General features: G+C 31.7%; 1 protein-coding gene across 1 annotated transcript; it reads left to right on the plus strand.

The window, feature by feature from the left end:
- The first annotated feature begins 11642 nt into the window (after nt 1-11642).
- LOC142632431 (uncharacterized) lies at nt 11643-16612 on the plus strand. Its single transcript, XM_075806834.1, has 2 exons — nt 11643-11733; nt 14616-16612. Exons 1-2 carry the CDS (start codon nt 11643-11645, stop codon nt 16610-16612), a joined length of 2088 nt encoding a protein of 695 aa, XP_075662949.1.
- The last annotated feature ends 7721 nt before the right edge of the window (nt 16613-24333 follow it).

The following is a 24333-nucleotide window of genomic DNA, read 5'->3' on the forward strand; positions in this document are numbered from 1 at the left end:
ATCTGGTTGCACGAAAATTGAGAGAAAAGGAAGAACAAAAATGGGAGTTCTTGACTAAGTTTTGGGTTGAGACCCTAGCTCATGTTGCAGCAGTTTGTAAAGGAAATAGCCACGCTCAACAGCTACGAAAAGGTGGGAACATCCAAGCACGTGAGCATGTGGATATACGAGCATATAAGCATGAAAACATACAAGCATGTGAGCATGTGGGCATATGAACATCTGATCGAGTGAGCAAGTGAGCATATGATTATCAAAGCAAGTGAGCATATGATTATCAAAGCATATGAGCATGTAAGCATTCTTACACATGGATATGCAAGTATATGAGCATCTAAGCACGTATCTCTTACTATCCAATCACCTTAGCATTTAAGCATAATTGTCAAAGTGCATGAGCGCAAGAACATCCAACTACATGATTACCTACACATCCAACTATATAGACATATCATCATCCAAGTGTGTGCACATGTGAATACCAAACAAAAAGGATTGAACTTAATTCTTCTTCTTTCTTTTTCTTTTTGTTCCCCCTTTCTTTTTCTGAAGAATAATACTTTCACTTATAAATGTCATTGCTTTGGAACAAACCATTGGGCAAGGTAAAGGATTCATAATTTGATTTTTTAAATGTACATCATTGCTTTTGATTTATAAAATTTTTAACATTGACAAATTGTTGAACGACATGTAGAATAAGAAGAACTAGAGTATAACATGTTTCCAACCAATTTAAATCCAATTTGACGCATTTATTGTTGGAATAATCATGGTTTGTATCTCATACAAAACATACGCAGCGAAAAATAAACGGATCTACTTTATTCACAATTGATAACATGCACGATGTAAATTTTAGAATTCAAGAACAAGAGAGTGTACCTTGGTGTGATGAATTTCAAAACAAAGATCGGAAGCACTTGAGAATACTTTTAATCTTCACTCCAATTCTACTTTACACCCAAGAAGTGTGGTCTCTCAATCAGTTTTTAAGGGAGAATGATAAAATGTCTCACAGTCACATACATACTATTTCACAATAGTGTCTCTTACACACATAAATTTTGTATATCACTACAACAAAATGTATTTTCAGTGACGAAAAAATTCGTCACTAAAAGTCCAGTTTTTCATCGCTAAGGACTTTTAGCGATGAAATCTACTAATTAGCGATGAAACTCATTTCGTCGCTGAAACCCCGTCGCTAAAAGTGCTGGTGACGAAAAATTTCATCACTAAAAGTCCGATTTGTTTAAAAAAAAAACTTTTAGTGACAAAAACGTTTCGTCGCTAAATGTTTTCCTCACTAAAAACACTATTTAGTGACGAAAATATTTCGTCACTAAAAACATTTTAGTTTATTAAATCATATTTAGTGACAAACAATTTCGTCACTAAAACTATTTTTTTTAAAAATCCAGCATATATAGGGACGAAAATTTTCGTCACTAAAACCATTTCTTACAAAATTCTCCTACATTTAGCAACGAAATATGTTGTCACTAAAACAATTTTTGGTTGCTATATTTGTGACGAAAAAATTCGTTGCTAAAACTTATTTTCTGTTTTTATTTTTTTCATGGCTTTGATATTAACCTGTAACCTGTTATTATATTATTAAAACCTCACATTTGAATAACACATTTATTTCAACAATACATTTACAAATAAAGATCCATACATTCTACAAGTAAAAAGTAAAACAAGTATCCAATTCAAACTTCTTCCATACAATAATTATTTGCAACACATACAATAATTCAAGATGTTTTATAACAATACAAAAAGTGTAGCATAATATAATTAGAACCAACAGAAAATGTCCTCATATGTCTTCAACTAATGCCAAAAGTAAATCCCCTAAAAGCCACCAATAAGAAATCTGCACAAATATAAATAAAAAAATAATAAAAAAAAAAAAAACTTGACGGAGGGGCTGAACAACGGCAGCGGCAGCTTAGGTACTTGACGGAGAACGGCAGAGAGACAGAGAGAGTGAGGGTGAACAACGAAGAGAGAGAAAGAGTGAGAGTGAAAGGCTGAGGAAAAAAGCTAGGGTCAGACTAAAAAAATTGAAGTGGTATATTTATAGTCACATCTTTAGCGATGAAATATTTTCGTCACTATTGCCTACTTATTGGTTGCAAAAGATATCAGGATTTTTTACACTTTTAGTGATGAAGTTCAATTTCGTCACTAAAGAACCCAGATTTTGTTAAGATTTTTAGGGACGAAATTCAAATTTTGTCGCTATAGCATACTTTTAGCGACGAATTGTAATTTTGTCGCTAAAACAATGAAATGAAAAACCATGATTATTTTTAGCGACAATTATCTTTCGTCGCTAATTCTTCCTTATAGCGACGAAATGATTTTCGTCGCTAATACTATCCAAAGCAATACCTACAGTAACAAAATATTTTGTCACTAAAAATTTTAACTTTTAGCAACAAAATATTTCGTCAATATAGATTAATGTAGTTCCTGCCAAAGTTTCCCTTGCTGGCGCCTATTTTTCAAATCACAATAGCGACGAAAATTATTTTTCGTCGCTAAATGTTATAATTTTTTTTCATTATTAGTGACAAAATTCATATTTCGTCGCTAAATTCGTATTTTTAGAGACGAAAAATATTTCTCCACTAATTTTCGTCGCTAAAAATACCTTTTGTTGTAGTGTGTTTCTCCCTTAATATCTACTTGATTATCTAATTGGGCTGGCCTTTTGGGCATTTCCAATTGGGCTTAAGTGTGTGGCTTGGAGTGGGACTAAAAGGGACCAATAAGACACTAGCTCCAATGGGCCTTGGACTTTTCTGTAACTCTTGACAAGTACAAATTTACCATTAACTATATTTAATACCACTATATAAATATAGTTGCACTCTAGGCCTTATTTATAAATTATATCCCAAGACTTTATTATACATGCAACCCCTTCATAAAATATTCATAGTAATACAAAATCATGAATATAGACTGACACTTTATAAATTATTACATTTTAATTCCTTGAGTACCCGGTTTAATCATTTCAGTTATTCATCATATATTTATGAAATCCAATTCCATAAATATATACTTTAGTAACTCTTTACTAAAGTGGTTAGGCTTAACACTCTGAATAACCAAACCCATTAAACTTATCTTAAGGGAATATTTTATATCTCCGTTAAAAGATTATGAATTCCTCTCAAGAATATATGTTCCATCATCACTAAATGTGGCTGCCCAACATACTGAGGTTTTGATCGTGACTTTAGATCTTACTCCTTATATATCAAAGTAACCTACACTTCATGATCAGGTCCATTATCCTCTCAGGATTAAGAGTTCGCGTAAATAGAAGTCGTGAGTTTATTATTCATTTGACAGTCGTTAGGAGAATAATAAATCTCACAGTGGTCCAATTCAATATGTCTTAACTCTTAAAACATATCAAATACCAACTAGAAATCTTCATTTTCATGATCAAGACAAATCATCTTAATTGATATGTTATAATCTTCGCAGATAAAATACCCAACTTCATCACCTACTACAAACTAAAATTCTAAGTTTACAAAGAACTTGTGATCTATATCTTCTGTGACTAAATCACATAAATCACATACTATGCATCTCCTGGACTATATGATAATGTCTCAATATTCATGTTACCATTATTTTTAGATAATAATAAAATAACTTTATTAATCACAACACAAAGTCATACATAATGTCATACATAGTATCATACAATAGGATTTAAGAGCACACATCCTAACATTTATGAGTATATTATGTGGTAGCTAGACGATCGTTGACTAGATAGTAGCTGATGGGTTTTTATCATTCAGATTTGAATGGTGTGTTCTGTAGCAGGTTTTGTTCTGAAACTTCGTTGGTTCTCTAGGTTTTTATCATTCGGATTTGAATGGTGTGTTTTGTAGCAGGTTTTGTTCTAAATCTCCTTTGGTTATCTAGTTTTGAATGAATCTCCTTTTTACAAATAAATAACGGAAATTAATTTAGAATTTAAAAAATGGGAGTTAGCCCCCAATTGGGTAATTGGCCTAAGGAAATACAAGAGATGAAAATGACCATTTGGGTTGGACTTGGAGGGAGGGGGAGCAGGAAAATCTTCCCCCACCCCCCAAACCCTCACCCTCCTATATTTTTTTTAATAAGAAATAAAAAAAATTATTAATTAAATTTAACTAGTGTTTCATAATTTAAAAAAAAATTGTAATATATTGATATAAATGACTAATACATCCTCTCTCTTTTTTTCTTTGTTTTTTTGAGAAACCATACTGGAATTCCAGCCACCTTTTCTTTTCTCTATTACTATAATGCAATTTGTATCTCATTAAATCAAAATATGTTCAAGGTATATATTTCTTTTAAAAAAAGAGGATAACTAAATATCTCTTTAATAGAATTCTTTTATTTTTTTTCAAAAACAGAATCCCTTTTTTTAACATTAGGAGAATTAGAAATAAGGACACTACCCTTGTATCTTTTATTTTAAGAAAAAATAAAGGATAATAGTGGTTTTTCTTGTTAGGAGTTAGAGGTCTTTATTGTTCTTTTCATTAAAAAAAAATGTTCTCTTAGTTATATTGACTTGTAAATGTTGTGCTAGGCATGTAAAATGACTTATTACTTAAAATATTTAAATTCATTAAATTTTTATATGGTTCAAAAATTTTTAAATTATTCCCTAAAGGTAAAATTTCTAATTTATTGAACAAAAATATTAATCTAAAATATTTTTGAAAATATTAATTGTGATCAATCTTATTTAAAAGATAGTTCATAATTTATAAATTGGCTTGATGGGGAAAAAATAGTTTTTTTGAGTTATGTATAGAATGACTTGATGTAGTTTTTTTAATATATAAGAAATTAATTCATATATATACTAAGAGTCTTGCAGCTCAACTAGCAATCTAGCACCTCATTGTGTTTCCAATAAAAAAAATTAGAATTCAAATCTCCTCTCCCCCACTTTAACTGTCAATTCAAAAAATAAAAGACAAAAAGGTAGATTATTTATATGAATTTAAAATTTTTAAAAATATTTAACTAAACATTAAGACCGGTGCCTCAGAAGATCAAGGAGAAGGCAACATATAGTCTACAATAACTGCTTATAATTGTTGAAGCCCAAGTACAAACAAGACTAAAATCTAAGGATACATGCAATGCGTAAATTCAAATTATTTATTATTGTAATTATTCAATATAGTAACAAATTAATAATTAATCTCATTTGTAGGTTCCAGTTAGCTTAACTGCTAAAGTCTCTTATGGTTAAATAAGAGATCTGAAGTTCAATTCCTGCCTACACCAAAAACTGATTGGTGTCTTAATCTAATGATAAAGAGTTATCTTCAGAAGTAGACGTCATAAGTTGAAACTCTCTCAAAAAAAAAGTCTCATTTAGTTTAAGACAGTAACCAATTTACTTTTCTATTCTTTTATTTTATTATAACTAGCATTTAACCTACGCAATGCACGGAAACATTTTACATATTTAAAATACTATCAACTTGACATAACAATACAGTACATATTTAAAATACCATCCACTTGACATAACAATACAATAAAATACTCATCTAGGTTTTCTCAAAAATAAAATAAAATCATCCAAGTAATGTAGTATATCCATTTTGTTTTATAGAACAACTAAAATTTTGTATCTCAATTATAGTTATACTATCTTAAGAACAATAATTCTGACAACATTGATTTATTTATTCATATTTAAAATACTATCAACTTGACATAATAATAGAATACATATTTAAAATATCATCAACTTGACATAACTATACAATAAATACTCATCCAGGTAGTTATACTATCTAAAGAACAATAATATTTACAACATTTATTTATTTATTTACAATGTAACAAAGGATAGTATAAAGGACAAAACTAAGTTTAAAAGTAAATATATTTTAAATTTTAAAATTAGAAAGAATCTTCTAAAAGAACATAAACAATGTTCACACTTGTGGAAAAGGGGTATTTAATCCAAACCTAATCCATAGTGTATATTGTGGGTTCTTGGATAGGCAGTACTGGCATGCAAATCTAAAAAATCACGTCCACAAAAACAAAAAATGAGAGTATTTAAAATAAATGATTATGTAGTAATCATAATTATTCAGTTTAGATGGAAAGGAATTTTAAATGCAGTTAACATCCTACTTTAAGTCTATAAAAATTACAAACTCATAAGACTCACCAAGAAGTGGATAATAACGGTAAACTCACTGCAAAGCACTGCAATAATCACCATATACTATAACAACGTCAGAATTTTCTTTTTTTGAAATTTTAAAGGGCTTGCTTGAGTTGATCATTTTGATTTATTGAGAAATTAATCAATCCCTTTAGGCAATAAAAATTTGTCGTAAGTAGCAGAATTGGTCTAGAATACTGCAAGATAGATTGGTAAACAGCCTATTGGGAAGATTTTAGGGACAACCACCCAAGTAGCACCATAACTGATGACTCTATGGAACAATAATAGAGAATTAGGAATCAATAATAATAGAAAGTCATTTTGCAAGGAAAAAAAATGAATTTAATTTGTTTACTAAAAAAAAAACTTACTGTAACAACATCCTTTATTGCTTGGAAAATTTCTAGAACCATGTGTCTAATGTACTCAATTGTTTTTCCTTGAAGCAATGCATAGTTATAATCATTCCCTCCAATTTCTCCAACCATTAACAGCTTTTTTCAAGCTTTTTAGCGCAATTTATCAAACATTAAAAGAAACCCCCCAAAAAAAAACATAGATAATAAATTTAACTTTGTATTATATGCTTATTTCAAATGACCTGTCCCTACGAAATTCTTCCTAAGTCCACCAAAAACCAATGCGGCTTGATCCAAGTAGGATGAGAAAATGAACTCTTCTGTTAGAGCTGTGAAATTATAGAACATAACAAAAAACTTTCATTATAATATAACTTTGTCAATAATATTGGTTAATAAGGTGGGTCAGAGGATTTGAATTATAATATATGTAATCAAGTCAAACAAAGAAACTAAATTAACTTGCATTGTGTACATAACTAACAAAAAATTCATCTCTTCCCAAAAAAAAAAAAACTAATAAAAAATTCAAACAGAACAACAAATCATGCATAGTCCTAAAACACAAAACAAAGGATAAGGGTTTTTCTAGACTTAAACATGCATGTGGTATAAAATTATAGTAAGAAATCAGCAAAGAAGAAGCAGCACAATTTAACCCCCACCCCACTCATATTTTATATGATAATGATATAAATCAAACAATAGATACATTCAAACTAGGATTGGTAGGGTAAAAATTCATCAGTTATAGATGTTTCATTCAAACATGGTTTTTTCATGAGGGCTTAGTACCAACTAAAGAAGGAAACCATTTAGGCAATAAACATAAATATTTTTTAAAAAAAAGTAGGAAAACTATGAACATTAATCTCATGAGCTATTCCTTTCTGCAAACACCAAGGTACTATAACCCAGGTCCAGCCCTAGGCCTAGGCCAATTAGGCCATTGCCTAGGGCCCCCTACTAGAGAAAGACCCCAAATTCGGGAGGCAAAAATTGTTTTTTTGTTTTTGCTTTTGTTTTTTTTTTATATATAAATATTTTTGGGAGATATTAAAAGAATTTTGGTTAACATTTTTTTTTCATTATTAAAAAGGCCAAAAGAATTAAGTAATGCTAGAGAAAAAGATAAGACAAATTTAAATAAATAGGTCTTACAAATAAACATGTTACTAATCACAAGTAATTCAAATAAGAAAATGTTAAAAATACTATAAAATTTACTACATAAATTTTAACTATTCATTTATATTTATACAAGATAAAAATTATGTTCTAGCCTATTTAAGTGTATATGTATGCGAAACTCCCTCCTAGAAATTTAAACCCCGAACCTTGGCCTCACACCCCACAAGTACTTATACTTGTGGAATGACCATTGCGCCAACCTTCAAGGGCACACAGTGGTCTATATAACTTTTATAATTTGATATGACAATGACTATGATATGTAGACTTCAACAAACTATTGAATACATTTTTGAATGAAATTTTGTGATTGTTGATATATCTATGCAATTCTCATGTTGTAAATTTTATAATATCTCTAGCATTTTTGTGAGCCTCATGTCACTGATCACATCCATTACAACATCAATTTGTAATAAAATTTGTTATAACCTTAGCGTTTTCTTTAAAAAATCATATTAAAAAGTAAAAAAGAATGGATTTTTCTCTTAAAAAATATTATATAAAATGCTAGTTAACTACTATTTAAGAAATAACATAAAGGCCCTATTTGAAGATTTCGCCTTGAGCCTCCAAAACGTTTGGGCCGGCCCTGCTATAACCTAATATACACTATACAAATCACATGCATGAACTAATTGAAGTATCCCTGTCCGTCCTTAGCAAAGATAGAAAAAAACCATGGCAGTATCATTCTTAATGAACAAAACATGCAACCCACAGGATTTTTTAAAAAATTGTGGTGAGAATTTATAAAGAATAAAATATTTTAGCCACGCAAGTTCTTCAACACCACATTAACTTAAAAGTGAAGCTTAAGAAACTATTTGATTCTGACCAAGAGACTTTAGTTCAAACAGATTCTAACCCAAATTCTAGATTTTATAAAGCCAATTTGTCATTTTTCTTTAAAAGCTTTACCTGCCAATGGGTGGGAATGCTCTGTTTCCTCTTTCTCGTTGTCTGTCTCTTCGTCTCTATGTGTGACTTATAGTTATTGACTTTCTCTTAATGTTGATTCTAAATGTTTTGGTTTCTTTATATGTAAATAGCGAAAGGTTGTCAGTCATAAGGTTTAAGCAAAAGCAATCAAACTAAAATAATCAAAATACCTTAATGTACGTCAGCCAAATACGTATAGCAAGTACAATCCCAAGCCTAAATAATATTTAACACCAATTTCTTTCTCTAAAAGTATAAAATGCTTTAAAAAATCAAAACTTACTGATAGCAAGTTAGCAAGAGACCCAAAGATCGCGGAAGGCTAGAATGGCAGTTCTCAATTGCAAGGCCGGCCCTTCCCTTAGGTGAGTTAGGCAATTGTCTAAGGCCCCCCAGTGGAAGGGAGGCCCCCAAATTTTAAAAAATAATGGGTAGTAGGGGGAAAAATTTAGTATCAGACTTAAACCAAAAAAAAAAAAAAATTAGTATCATATTTAAACCAAAAAAAAAAAGTATCAAATGAATTACAAAAATCTGGTACATCTTTTTAACCAAAAAACAAAAATTTTGGTAAATCTGGTTAAACATTGTTATCCTCTGGACAAACCAAAAATCATCCAGATAAACTACAATCCAGTCTAAGAGATTAAGCACAAAACAATTACAAATCAAAACAAATAAAACAATTCAAACCCTAAAAATTTTACCTTTCTCTCTGCTCTTCGCCTCTCTCTATCTCTGATTCTCTCAATTCCACTGTTCACTTAAATCACTCCTCATTTGCTCAACAGGCAATAGCTCAAGCAACTGAAGCAAGGCAGCAAGCCTGGATCGCCTCGGCGCCTCCCTCATCAGTCCGCCTCACCACCTCAACGCCTCTCTCATTCTTTCTCTGAATCTGCTCTCCGCCTCCCTCATCAGTCAACTGCTCACCACTCACCAGCCGTTCACTTCATCTTCAGGTATAAATTATAAATATTTGGGGCCCGGTTTGGGCACTTTCACTTTGACTTGTATTCTTGTAATAAGATTGAGATTAGGCCCTAGTTTTGTAATAGTTTTGGGCCTTCAAGTTTTTGTTTTCTTTAACGATTCGGCCATTTTTTTTCAATGATTCAGCCGTATTTGTAATGATTCAGCCCTTTTTTTTGGGGTTATAGATAGGATTTGTTTTGTGTTTTTTTGTGGATGGGTATTATAAATTAATAAGCCTAGTGTTATAGTTGTGCTTAAATTTTTGTTATGCTTGTGCTTTTTTTTTTTAATTTTAATCTTGTGTTTATATATATATTAGTTAGTGGTAATATATTAAATAAGTCTTTATTTATGCAAGTTGAGATTGCTAAAAACTTGTTATTGTTCGGTGAAACTACAACAATACTTTCTATATAAATCAGGTTTTATTTCTCATTTGCTCTACACTTGAAAGTTATTTTTTATTTTAGTCTTTATAAATATATTGTTTGATTAGAAATGTCTACTAGAAAATATGCATCTGGATATGAAAAACTTTATAAAAAAAAATTAATTGAGTCTCAAAAGGGATTAATGGATAAATTTGTTATTAGTAATAAAAAAAATATAACACAAAATTTAGATGAAATAGATTTTGTTAATTAGTCAATTTGCATCTCAAAAGGCAAGAAAAATAGATTTTAAATGAAATATATTATAATATAAAAATATTAAATAAACATTAATTTAATTAATATATAGGTATAAAAAAGACCCCATTTTTAGTTCTCGCCTTAGGCCCTAAAATGTCTAGGGCCGGCCCTTCTCAAATGTTTCTCTCTTTGCCTTATGATCTCTCTATCAATCGCTATTTTTCGTAAAATAGGAAGTGAAATGGTGTTTTAAATAGCCAGTTAGTTTTTGTTATAAACATTGAGTAAAGCAATGGGTTAAGGGTCTGTTTGGGATCCATTTATATTGCTGAAATTGAAAATTTTTTGCTGAAAGTACTGTAGATAAAGGTAAAAATTAGCTGAAATAGTACAGTAGAACTATGAATAGTACCAAAAAGTATAGTGGGCCTATGAATAGTAGTAAAAAAAATAAACTGAATAATAAAATAAGCTAACTTTTTTTAATTTGGAGCCAAGCGCACACTAAGTGGTGTGTTTTAAACTGTTTCTTAAGAATTACTAATTGCATTGTTTTTTGGACAATTGATTGTGTCATACAATATGACACTGCACAATTAAACTCTACACATGGCAGAATTTTAAATGGCATTTTTTCTAACATGTCACAACATCTTTAATTGCAAAGAAATGATTCTGCTTTTATATATAATATTAGATTTGATAGTTACAATGGGGAAATGAGGATTTGATAGTATTAGCAGGTACTAATCAATTGAATTACAAGAATTTTGACTACTTTTCAACACTTATTTAAGTAGTTTTATATCCATTTAAAAAAAATGGGTTGTTTTCCGTCAAAATAGCTTCCAATGAGATAGTTCAGTCTCGACTGGCCATATCTTACGTTTTACACTTTACCACAATTAACTTATTAGTCATTAAATCGGAATTTCATCATGTCTTAGACCGTCAATATTGAGACGTTATGAAATCCTTAACCCTTCAAACACAAATTCAAGTGAAGGGCTCAACATAACCAAGAAACAGGAACACACGTTAAGTCTCAAAGTCATCTCAAGATAATTTTCATATCAAACAAACACTTTTGGAATAAACCCGTAAGCAAGGTAAAGGATCATACTTTTATAAATGTTTTCTTCCTTTTTTCAACATGCAAGGTAGGAATTTGTTTTTATCTTCTGTTTTTTTTCAACATGCAAGGCAAGAATATGTTTTTATCTTCTTTTTTTATGAATAATACTTTTACTTTTGTCCTATTTTAATATATATATATATATAAACAATCGAGCATGGCAAATGATTCACGCTTCACCCTCTCAAAAGAACTCTGACCCAAGTGGCATCAAGAAGATCTCAAAGGCTGAACAAAGGATAATGCTTATTACAGGTATGTTACTAAAATATTAGATATAATATAGTTTAAGGTTAATTAGTTTACATTCGTGTAGTTTGAGTCTTTTTAACATTGTCTACCCATGTTTTGAAAAGTTTCATTTTACACATTTGAGATTAGCTCCTTTATGTAGCACTAAGTCACCTCATCATTTTCACTCTTAAAAATATAAGATAAATAGAGAAAATCAAGATTTGTATGGAAAGTAAATTTTGTTAGGTTTGTGTTTGTTTAGACTCCTTAAAAAAGATTGTTTAGCCAAGTGATTATTTAGGTTAATTATGAAATCTAGTGTATAAACATTTGTGTGTACTCTCTTTTTCATACTTCGGCTCAACGTTCAATCTTCAAACAGATTTACAGAACAACTTTAATGACCTATGGATTCAGAGCCAAAATTCGATTTTGGCAAAACCGCTGTACACAAGCACAGAAACCCAAACAATCGTGTTCACTCACAAACTCCTTTGTCGCCGCCAAAAACATGCTTGAAATCCACGTGTATTGGTGCAAGTTGTTCAGACCCAGATCGAAGGTTTGAGATTCATCTACACTAACCACCTTTCATGGGTTGAAATTCACACCATTCCTGATTCACCATGGGGGTGTCATTTAACAAATCACTCTTAACCGAGCTCCAAGAACTGTCCATGGAGTACACAACCATTGCTCAAAACACAGCCGAGTTTATCGCCTTGACACCCTCATGAAGTCCTCATGCAAGCGAACCATGATCATTTGATCAAGTGGCAAAGCAATCATGATTTTCACCCAAGGTGTGCATCAGTGATCTCTATTGAAGTAGGAACTTCAAACACTTGAGGTTTAAGAAAGGATCAACTTAGCCGCTTTTGGAACTGGTCCTATATCACCAAGACATCAAGGATGACAAAGAAGTGAGCATCATCCGAGATTTGATTTGGTTTTTCCGCAAAATATAGTTAACCCTTGAGATTTTGGCTAATGTTAGTATGTTCTAAGACTATATAATCAATTTAGTTTCTAAGTATTATAAGAAAGAGGAGAAAAATAAGTAATAGTTTAGAGACCAAGATCGGTTTAAAGACCAAACTGGTCGGTTTTAAAAACTCTAAAATTTGGTTAATATTAGTCCAAACCTCAAAAAGTTTAACACATGGGTTCATAAACACGGCAACCCAGAAAAAATAAATAAATAAATAAAAAAGTCACGTGGTATTGTAAGGTTTTTTCATGTAAGCCCTAGGCACATAGTTGGTCTTCTATGTAAGGTCATGACATAGGATCGAACTCAGTCATTCTAGCCAGACATCAAGGTAATAATGACATAGGATCAATGTCTGTCATGCCAACCAGATGTCAACTCTGTAATTACTTATTAGTGTAACGTTGGCGATATACAATATTTTACCATTTAGCAACATAGGTACCACATCAAGCTATATATCCAAGATATTCAATACTCAAGCTTTCCCCTTTAATTTGAGGGCAAGTGTTAAATGTATAATGACCCAATTAAGTGGCCATTGACGGCTTCACATTTATGTCAAGGTAGTCATAGGACATCCTAACTTGCAAATATATATATATACACTTGCTAAAAAAAATATTATTCACTAAACTAACCAATTTTGACCACCCTAATATAAACGTTGAAGACTCTAACTTAAAAATCACAAAAATTTCGGCTCAACAAAAATAAAAGTATTTCTATATCCACAACATTTTCATAATAATTTTACATTAAATTCTACATTGTAAGCTGTTACTAATTCTAATTTGAATACAATACTAACATTACTTTTTTACCCACCAATAACAAGTTGTTAAATAAGATTTGTTGTAAAAATGTTATAGACATAACATCATCCTAAAAATAATTCTGCCCCTCAAACATAATCCTTGAACCCTTAACCAAAAAAAAAAAAAGGCTTAAAGTTACAACTATAAAAATTAGCCCAAATAACAATAAGAGTAACCCAACCAAAAACAAGACTAGACCAAACATAATCCTTAACCCAAAAAAAAAAAAAAGGCTTAAAAATAACAACTATAAAAATCAGTCCAAATAACAATAAAAGTAACCCAAACAAAAACAAGAATATACCAAACAATAATAAATGAACAAATTCTTCAACAAAAAGCCTATTCGAGAACAAGAAATAAAAATTTCTAATTATTTAAAATTTTAACTCGTTCAACACATTATATAAAAATAATCTCTAATTTCAATTTTCCTTGTAAAACAATACCAAGAGAAATATTGTGGTCGTGAGCTCTCCTTGGCAGTGCTGGCAATTATTTTTTCTCTTTCCATTTTTTCTCTTCTGTATTATCGTTTCAAACTCTTTCTCAATTTACTATTTCCATCTCAACATTTTTAGTTCTCACTTTACCTCTTACTAGTTTTTTTTTTTTTTTCTCGTTGTTGGTAAAAAAATGTAATACTTTATGTATTTATATATTCAAGTTATTGACTTATTTTTATATAGAATATGTAGTCGTTCAAGGACATTTTCACCATGGACGTAGGGCATGAAGCCAAACCATATAAACTTTTGTGTATATTCTTTTTTTTTCATAATTCCGCTCATCATTCAACATTATACAATCACACAATAACCTTAACAATATTGATGTTCTTATTTCAATCGAAGTACCTCATTCATATGAAAAAGGGAAAAAACCGATATAGGCTATATTAATGTAACACATATTTTTTGTTTAATTTATAAAAACTTCTTCTATCAAGACTTTTTATCTTTTCTATTCCATTTTTGGTCTCCTTGATGAGTTCTATGCAAACTAAAATTTAGTTATGTCTTGCCAAAACATAATATTATCTTTTGGTTTAAATCCTGGTGAAGTTTTGAATATTTTGATTTTCCTGGAAACAGGAAAGCATTTTCAAGTGGTTCCAGAGTTACTGCAGAAAATATGGAATAATTGGGAGCTACGACTGCTGGTCCTTCTCAGTCTCACCTTGCAACTGTCTCTCTTTCACTTTGGCAGACAAAGAAGATGTAATGCTAAAATAAGGATCCATATCTTTCTGTGGTTTTGCTACCTCATGGCTGATTCAGTGGCAACAATTGCACTAGGTGTCATCTCCAGTAAAAAGCGTAATTTTGGCAATAATAATCCTATAGTACATAATGAGCTCACGGCATTCTGGGCACCATTTATGCTTTTACACCTTGGCGGTCAGGACACAATCACAGCTTTCGCGATACAAGACAATCAATTGTGGTTAAGGCACTTTCTTGCACTAGTTGTTCAATCATGTGTGACATTCTACATCTTTAACACATCTTTGAAGGGCAACTGGCTATCGCTTCTTACTATTCCCATGATTCTTGTTGGGTTCATCAGGTATGTAGAAAGGATATGGGTCATGCGATCAGCAAATAAACCTCCAGTAGACGCTGATGAGATACCTCCGGTAGACACTGGTATCAGCAATGGTGGTACAACAACAGACCCACTTATTACTTTTGGCAAATTCAGAGATCTCTTTCTATATCAGAAGATGCCAGTTGCGTTCCGACAAGGCATCCGTGGCCAATTTGAAAGTTACGATTTTCAAAGAGCATTCAAAAGGATTGAAATTGAACTCGGACATGCATATGATTATTTCTACACCAAGGCTCCTTTGTTTTATAGGAGTTGGGGTTGCATCTTTCGCAGCATCACTCATTGTTTCATCTTTTGCGTGTTTGTATTCTTCATCGTAAAAGAGAGACAAAGAGATCTGAAAGTGGATTTGATTATCACTTACATACTGCTGGGTGGAGCTCTATTTATAGAGACATATACTGTGATTTTACAGATTTCCTCTAATAAGGGACTTCAATGCCCATGGTTAGAAAAGCTTAATCCGTTTTTCTCATTATTTGTCAGTAATGATAAATTGTGGTCAAACACAATGGGTCAATTCAATATGCTTAGCTTTTGCTCCAAAAATCCTGGAATTGACCTACATGGAACCCCAAAATTCTTTGTTGACTTGAGAGTGTTGTTCTTCAGTCACATATTGCCAAGGATAAGTGGGGAACTAGAGATGCTTTACTATAGGACCAACAAGCAGGTCTCTGATGAGCTGAAAAGCTTAGTCTGGGACAAGATTAAGGAAAACCCAAATGTTTATAAATCAGTGCTTTCTGTAGACTATAATGTCCTGTACTTAACTCAGGATAGAACCATATTTGTAGAACTTGATGTGAGCATTATCATCTGGCACCTTGCCACGGAACTCTGCTTTTACACTGATCAGGGTAGCAACGCAGAAGCGGATAAACAACGACATGTGATTAAGGAGATATCAGAGTACATAATGTATATAGTTGCCTTTTGTCCTAACATGTTTTCAATGGGAAGTGTAAAAGTCAACTTTCAATCTTCATGTAGACACGTTGGGGATCTTCTCAAACATTGCAGAGGATCATCGATGTCCCGAGTTTTTGAAGAATTAACGTCACGTCTAACTGACGGAAGGGTTTACCTCAAAAGAGAACCTGGCCATGTTGAGTCTGTCAAGGGCTATTTATTAGATACAGATTTGCTAGCATGTGCAGATCTGGTTGCACGAAAATTGAGAGAGAAGGAAGAACAAAAATGGGAGCTCTTGGCTAAGTTTTGGGTTGAGATCCTAACTCATGTTGCTGCACTTTGTAATGGAACTAGTCACGCTCAACAGCTACGAAAAGGTGGGGAGTTTCTTACGCATATCTGGTTTTTGATAGAGCATTTGGACCTTAAAGAAAAATTTCAAATGCCACGAGCAGTTCCACATCTGGAAGAAGAAGAGACACCAGCGCCACGACGAGCAGTTCCACATTTGGAAGAAGAGACACAAGCAGAGTGGACTCAGGATCTACATATTTGTGCATTGTAAGTTATTGTCAACTTCTTGTAACCACGGATCTAAGTTGAAATGCCCTTACAACTACAATAACTTCTTCCGATTTCTTGTTTTCCGCTCTCTAAATAAATGCAAATGAAATAATTTTTTTTTTTTTTTGAAAATAGTTTTAACTTGTAACTTCTGCTTTTAATAATTGCTCAAATGAAATAAATTGTAATGTAAAATTTAACTAATCGTGGACCTGATAATTTTTTGAGAATAGTCTCATCAAATTTATTTTTTGCAATTTGAACTAATTTAAAATAACTTTCTCAATCACAATATTTTCACTCCTACGGTCCAAACTGAAAAAACATATCTCAAAAATTAATAAAACTCTACAAAACTACAATTCAAAATAAATTTAATAAAAGAAAAAAAAATAGAACTCACATGAATGAGAGAGAATCGATGTTCTTGGTTTGATTGGATAGTCATGCATGTCCAAAATTGGAGATTCATTCTCTATTTATAGTTAGGGGTGTCCATGAGTCGGGTTAAGGAGATTTTTTGACCCAACCCATCATGGTGGGTTAAAAAAAATTCAACCCAACTCAACCCATCACATAAGTCCAACCCAACCCAACCCACATGAGTCGGGTTAGGTCGGGTTAAACCCATGAGTTAGAAATTTTTTTTTTATTACTATATTATTAAATTGAACACAAAAATATAAATATAAATATATTTTAAAAAAAAACCCAAAAATTAGTATCAATGTAACTCTTTAGAGGCAAACAATACTAATGACTAACCAACAATAGTAAAAACAATAAGAAGAGGGCCAGACAGAGACAAACATGCAAAGTAAGATAGAAAGAAAAGGACACAACAAGTCGGCAAGAGAAAATATTGTAGAGTAAGAAATAGACTTGGAAGTTGAGACAAAACAAAAACATTTAAAAATCAGCCAAAAAAAAACTAAGAAATCAACAAAGTAAAAACTAAACATTGATCCACCACGGCAAGAGAGATAAGCAGATAAAGTGAGAGAGAGGAGAGAGAGAGGCCAGAAAAAGAGAAATAGAGTAAAAGAAAGAAACCCAAGTACCTGCACCTAACACCAGAAGAGAGAACCACCAGAGTAAGAAAGAAATTTATGGTTGAGACAGCGCAAAATCATTTAAAAATTAGTAAAAAGAAAACTAAGAAATCAACAAAGCAAAAAATAAATACTGATCCACCACAATAAGAGAGATAAACAGATAGAGTGAGTGAGAGAGAGAGAGAGAAGCGAGAGAAAGAGAAATAGAGCAAGAGAGAGAAAACATTGAGAAACTTTACCTAACATCGGAAGAGAGAGCTATCACCAGAAAGATAGAGGTGGTGATGATAGCTGATGGACGGTAGTGGCTCAACAGAGGAAGAGAGGGTTAGGGTTCAAAAGGGAGGGGGAGGCAGCACATTAAGAGAAAATGTTTTAGAGTTTGTGTGAATTAATTAGCTTTTATATAAATAGAAATAACTAGTTATTTAAAAAAAATTATTAATTATATAATATATTTTAAATATATAGGAGTCGGGTTAGATTTAGCAAATTTGAAATTTTATAGCCCGAACTCAACTCGCCCTGCTATCAAAAAAACCTTTGTAACCTAACTCAACCAACTAAGCCCTAAAACCTGACCCAATCCGACGGGTTGGGTCAAGTCGAATCGGTGTTGACGGGTGGGTGGATTGACTACACACCCCTTATTTATAGTTTTCTGTCAACGGTTACCATTTATAAGAGCAACTCCAACAAACTCTCAAAACTCAAAATCATCTTTAATTCGGAGAGTAAACCCACAAAAACACTACTCTAACAAACTCTTTAAGTTACTGTTAATAAGCCAAAAAAATTTGCTAATGTCTCTTGTTTTGAAGACTTACTGTACATCAGCAAAATAATTAAACTGAATAAAAAAATTTAACAAAACCCATTAAAACATATTCAAGCTTATCTCATTGGCTACAAGTTTCAATCTACCTCCTTTCTCTCAAATGTCTCTAAACTCAAGAGGGAGACACAATCAAAACACAAACAGGCAATACAGATCACAAAACAAAATCTTGTTCTCATAAACCTAATCAAATTAGGGAAAAAAAAAAAAAGACAGAGAAGCCGATCTGACCCATCTATGCTGCATGTTCTTGGTGGTGGTGAGAATGATAATGGAGCGGACAATGCGACTTTGCATGGTGGGGGCCAAGTGCTGGAAACAAGTTCTACAGAACTTGTGAAGGCTTGTGAAGAAATATCAAAGTGCCCTCTCTCTCTCCCTCTCTCTTGTTGAGGAACTAGTAAAAACTCTCTCTCTCTCTCTCTCTCTCTCTCTCTGCGTTTGAGGGCTGGTGGGAGTGAGATCTGAAATGTATGGTTCTCGGATATTAGAAAATTTAAAATAAAAACGTGTGGTAAGTTTTTTTTTTTTTGTCTTTTTTTGCTAAGAAAAATTAGAAAGTTATAAAGATAAAGGTAAGTTTTTTTTAGTCTGAATTGATAAAGATAAGTTAATTAATAATAATAATCCAAAATCACTAAAGAAAGAAAAGAATATATATATATATATATATATATATATATATATATATATATATATATATATAAACTGCTAAAAATTAATGAATAAATCCATTCTAATTTGTATATATTGATAAATTTCAAAACTAACATAGATTTGATTAATATCAAATCAAATTACATAGAATTTTTTAAGGACTTACACAAGACTAACATAGATTTGATAGATTCAAAATTACAATAAAGCCTACCATAAATAAATAATGCGAGCATGAAAGTTAAATTTAGATGCTCATACAACTTGCTATATCATTGTTGCAAGTGGCCCACAAGATCCAATTAAATGATTTTATGTCCGGTTTGAAAAATATGACCGCTAAAAAAAGGGGAAAAAAAAGACTATTGGAAAATATAATCGTTGGAAATTTTAAAAAATATATATAACTATTGGGCCATAATTATTATCTGTTGGCCTAACACATAGTTCTACTAAGCAAGATGGATACCAAGGAATCTAATTTTGAACATGTGTTTATATCCTAACATGTTTAGTGTACTAATGCATTAGACACAAATCTTGTTCGGATACCAAAACTTTGCTCATTTTTAAAGAATTTTAAGGTCTGTTTGGCACTATTGTAAACAACAATATACGTATTTTTACAATATTTTTTCATTTACACGTATTTTCACAATACTTAAACAATGTTACTAAAAATCTCTTACCAACGGTTCCTTAGAATTCATAAAAGCAAGTTTGCAAGTTATCACGGTCTCTGAAGCATTAAGTTAAGGTCATCATTAATGGACATAGACTGGCTATCCTAAATATCATAAAATCAATATACAAATTTCAAAAAGAAAAATTTGAGGGAAAATTTCAAATTGAAGCTTGTAGGAAACTTATCCAAGGATCATAAAAACAAAAGGATTTAGCAGGAATATTATTGGGGGTTTTGATCCAAATGGTTCTGTTATCCCACATAAATATCTATGTAAAGCCAATACCCAAAGGTCGGTTATGTGTTTATATATGTTAAGAGCATCCACATCAATGGATGTAAAACTTTGCAAAATACAAAAAGCAACCAATTTTACACATTTTGCCCCAAAAATCTTCTACATTAGTCTTTTTAAAAATGTGTATATTTACACATTTTCTACAGTAACTGTGCATATATTTACACATTTGCTACAGTAACCGTGCATATATGCATGGTTACTATAGATGTGTATCCTATTATTTTATTAATTTCACGTTCGCGCCTTTTTTTCTCTCTTTTCTCTGTGCACAACGAACTCAGTGACTTCTCCTCTTCTCATCTTCTTTTTCCTCAAATACACACAAACACACCCACACACAAACAAACCCACACAAACAAACCAACAGAGAGACAGATCGGTGCTTGACTGGAACGACAAGTGCTTGACTAGAACGATCGGTGCTTGATCGGTACTTAACTGGAACGATCGGTGCTTGTGGGTCAACAGGAATGGGTTTTGATGCTGGCGGCGGAGATCGATGCTTGATTGGAATGATTCTCTGCATGTGCATCTGTCGTTGTGGGTCGATGCTTGTGGCAGAGATGATGCTTAAGGCGGCTTAAAGGTCGAACACATGTAGAGGAGATCTGACCGAGAGGTGCTGGTGAGCTTTGATTCTTGTGGTTCTTATGGTGGAGATTGGTGCTTGTGGTGGATAAATGATTTGACCATGAGAGGAAAAAGAAGAAGAAGATGCTTGTGGAGGGAGGTGATTTGACCGTGAGGAAAGGAAGAAGGAGTTTTCCGTGAAAGGAAGAAGAAAGAAGTAGAAGAAGGACAAAGATTGGTCTGAGTCTCTGAGAAATGAGATAAGAACAAAGAAAAAAGGATAAGTACAAAAGAAAAGATAAAAAGATAGGGACAAAATAAAATAATAATTAAATTTTTAAAAAAAATTATTATTTAAAGAGGGGGGTTGTAAAATAGATAAACTAATGTGAATACTTTGGAAAAGTGGTAGTGTTAAATAGAAAAAGTAAGTTTTTAGTACAAAATAGACGGAAAGATTTAGCCAAACTGATGCAATTGCTCTAATACGCAGCATAGGTACTCAATGAATGCAAAACTACCTCTACTTGTCCATAAATTATTCATTCCCCCTTAAGGACTAGTTAAGTTGTCCTCCCACCCAATAATAAAATATCATATATACAAATTAATTGAGTCAAATCTCGATAACAATTCCGGTCACAATATCATTGTTACCATGAAACCAGTGCTATTAAATTTGGCCCGACCCGACCCAGCCAGTCAAACCAGTGACCTAGCGCACTGACCGGGCCGGTGATCAATTGGATTAGAAAAGTATATGACCCAGTCAAAATCGGTGCAACCCGATGGGTTTTAAGAAACTCATGTGATTCAATTGGGTTTTATTAACCTGGCTAGGTTTGTGAGTTGTGTAAAATTATATTAATAGATCCACTTTATTGACTCTTTTATTATTTAAATATGTAATAATATGGTAATGTAAACAAGAGAAAACCTAAAAATATCCACACACACAAAAAAAAAAAGCATTGTTTCACTTTTTAGTTTTCACAATTCTTAAAACCTACTGCTATGGGCTGCTGCTCTCCATAAATTTTTTTATGCTTTGAAGCCTGAATAGATGTATGTTGCCAACAATTAGCATGTAAGTATGACCATATAACTCTATGCCACTAACTATCTTCTTTTGTTTAGGTTTTTTTTCAATATACTTTATTTCTTGATTGCTTTTTAGTTTAAGTATCTTTTTTTTTTTTTGGTCGTGTACGGTGTGAATGTGTGAGAGACTGAGAGAATTACGCATTAGAGTTTGAGATTTTCCTTTTTATTTATTTAATATACAAAATTTTTAGACATGTAACAAGATTTTCTTTAGCAAAGACTTTGTTGCAATCTTATGACATTTGTTTATTTTCCTTGTGAATTTTAAAGAATTTCTAATTCTATTGCTTATGAAACATTGATTTTGAGTTATAATGGCAAGTTTAATTTAGGCATATGCATTTTTTTTTAATTTACATATTTATATTATGATTTCTCAAACTTAATTTTATATATAATTTTGAAAATCTTGTAATTTGATCTTGCGGTTCGATCGATGACCCACTGGTTGAATTAGTGACTCGGTGACTTAGCTCATAAACTGCGTCAATGTCTGGTCCGGGTTTAATAACTATGCATGAAACATTATAAAATAATAACTAAGGGAAATGTTAACCAGGTTTAGAAACTATTTTCAGAAATATTTTATTAGGAGAATGATACAACAATAAATGTTATTGACAACTTTTTATATTTTTCATAAAAGTTGTGTCAAAACTTTTTTAATATGGTTTATTAACAATTGCCTTAAGAGTATTTGTTAACATGACCCATAAACTAAACATGACATTGTGCAGATATAGATTCGTATAAAGGGATAGTGGATGGTGGTCAGCTCATCAGTGCTGTAAATTTTCTTCTTTTTCTTTTTTCGTGGTGTAGAGAATTTGTGGGCACCAAGGGAAGGTAGTGGTGATGGTGTCTCCGGGAAGGGTTCTATTATTCAAATATTAATTTTATATTCAATAATGTGATTTTGATTGTGATTTGGATCTTACTCAATTAATTTTACAAATGTTATTATATTTTTGGATAGGATGGTTCTTCTTCTTCTCTCTCTCTTTCTGAAAAAAAAAAAAAAAAAAAAAAAAAAAAAAAAAAAAAAAATGCTTTAACTTTTACATATCATTTCTTTTAGAACAAACCATTAAGCACGGCAAAATATTCATACTCAACAAATTTTTTTGTGTATATTTTTTATTTTTTTATAAATAAATTTAACATTGGCCAATCACTAAATGACACTTTGACATTAGAAGAGCACAATATATAGCCAGCTAATTAAGAACCAAATTGATGTATTTATCGTATGTAAATATATGTGGCAGCCAAACATTTGCTAACCAAATAATTACATAAATTTGTAAGTTCCAAATTTTTTTTATTGGTAAAGTCTTTTGTCATTGAATAAGATATTTGAGATTCAAACTTAGCCTACACCAAAAATCGCTTAGTGTCTAAAGAGAAATTAACATGAAGTAGACATGATATGTAAAACATCTATCATAACTACCCAAAAAATAAAAAATTTATAGATATCTAAAATATGTATGTAAGGGGTCAGAATCCAATTGGGTAACTGCCCAAAAAAAATCACAGAAAGAATGACAACATATTGAGACAAGTATCTCATAAAATCAAGGATAATGCAACATGTGGCCTACAACAACTGTCGATAACAATCAAGTCTTAACTCAAAAGTATTAGTAATTCTCATATTTTTGAATAAGGACACATTTAACAAGGATGACAATGTTTGATTCATCGGCAAACACAATGAAATTATTTTGCAAGTTAAGGTTAGCGTAAATGGATTCTTGTCTAAATGAGTCAATCTATTTTGACACGATAAATAAATGGGTAAATTCTATTTTAACTTACTTAATCAATATTTAACTGTAAATTACCTAGTTAATTATTCGTACAAAGATAGGTTGACTCATTTTAACATAAACCCATTTAAGCACCAAATTAACATATATGCTTCAAGTCACCATTATGTCTTGAACCAAGTCTTATTCTTTGGTGGGTTTCAGTTAGCTTAACTGGTAAAGTTTTTTATGGTTGAATAAGAGATCTAGGGTTTAATCCTGCCTACACCAAAAACCTATTGATGTCTTGGTCTGATGATAAAGAGTATTATCAAAAGTGGAAGCCATAAGTTGAAACTTTCTTTAAAAAAAAGTCTTTTTCTTTGAGCTATTACTGAACATCTGAACCCTTAGAGCATTAACATTGAATGTTCTAAAAAAAATGTCACATAAACACCCCTAAAAGTTATTCTATCTATTTTAGTATAACATTTGATAATACACTTTCATCACATCTTCTATTTTAACATCACAACACGTTAAAATAAAATAAAATAAATTCTAACTGAATAATAATATAATTTCAAAACCCAGTACCACCACCAAGTCTACCCCCTACACCCCAGCACCACCACGCCACTAGATCAATCCCCACCCCACCCCCCGAAAAAAAAAATCCACCACTATCATAAACCCACCACCCCAAATCAACCATCGCCCACCAACAACCAACGCAACCACCGCTGAAACCCAAAACCAAA

Source organism: Castanea sativa, chromosome 4, assembly GCF_040712315.1.
Source record: "Castanea sativa cultivar Marrone di Chiusa Pesio chromosome 4, ASM4071231v1".
Lineage (NCBI taxonomy): Eukaryota > Viridiplantae > Streptophyta > Magnoliopsida > Fagales > Fagaceae > Castanea > Castanea sativa.

Excerpts from the sequence above, each read along its gene's own strand:
- LOC142632431 (XM_075806834.1), top strand. The coding sequence starts at position 11,643 with ATGATTCACGCTTCACCCTCTCAAAAGAACTCTGACCCAAGTGGCATC. Across the intron at positions 11,734-14,615 it reads AAGGATAATGCTTATTACAG|GAAAGCATTTTCAAGTGGTT; the intron begins GTATGTTACTAA and ends TCCTGGAAACAG.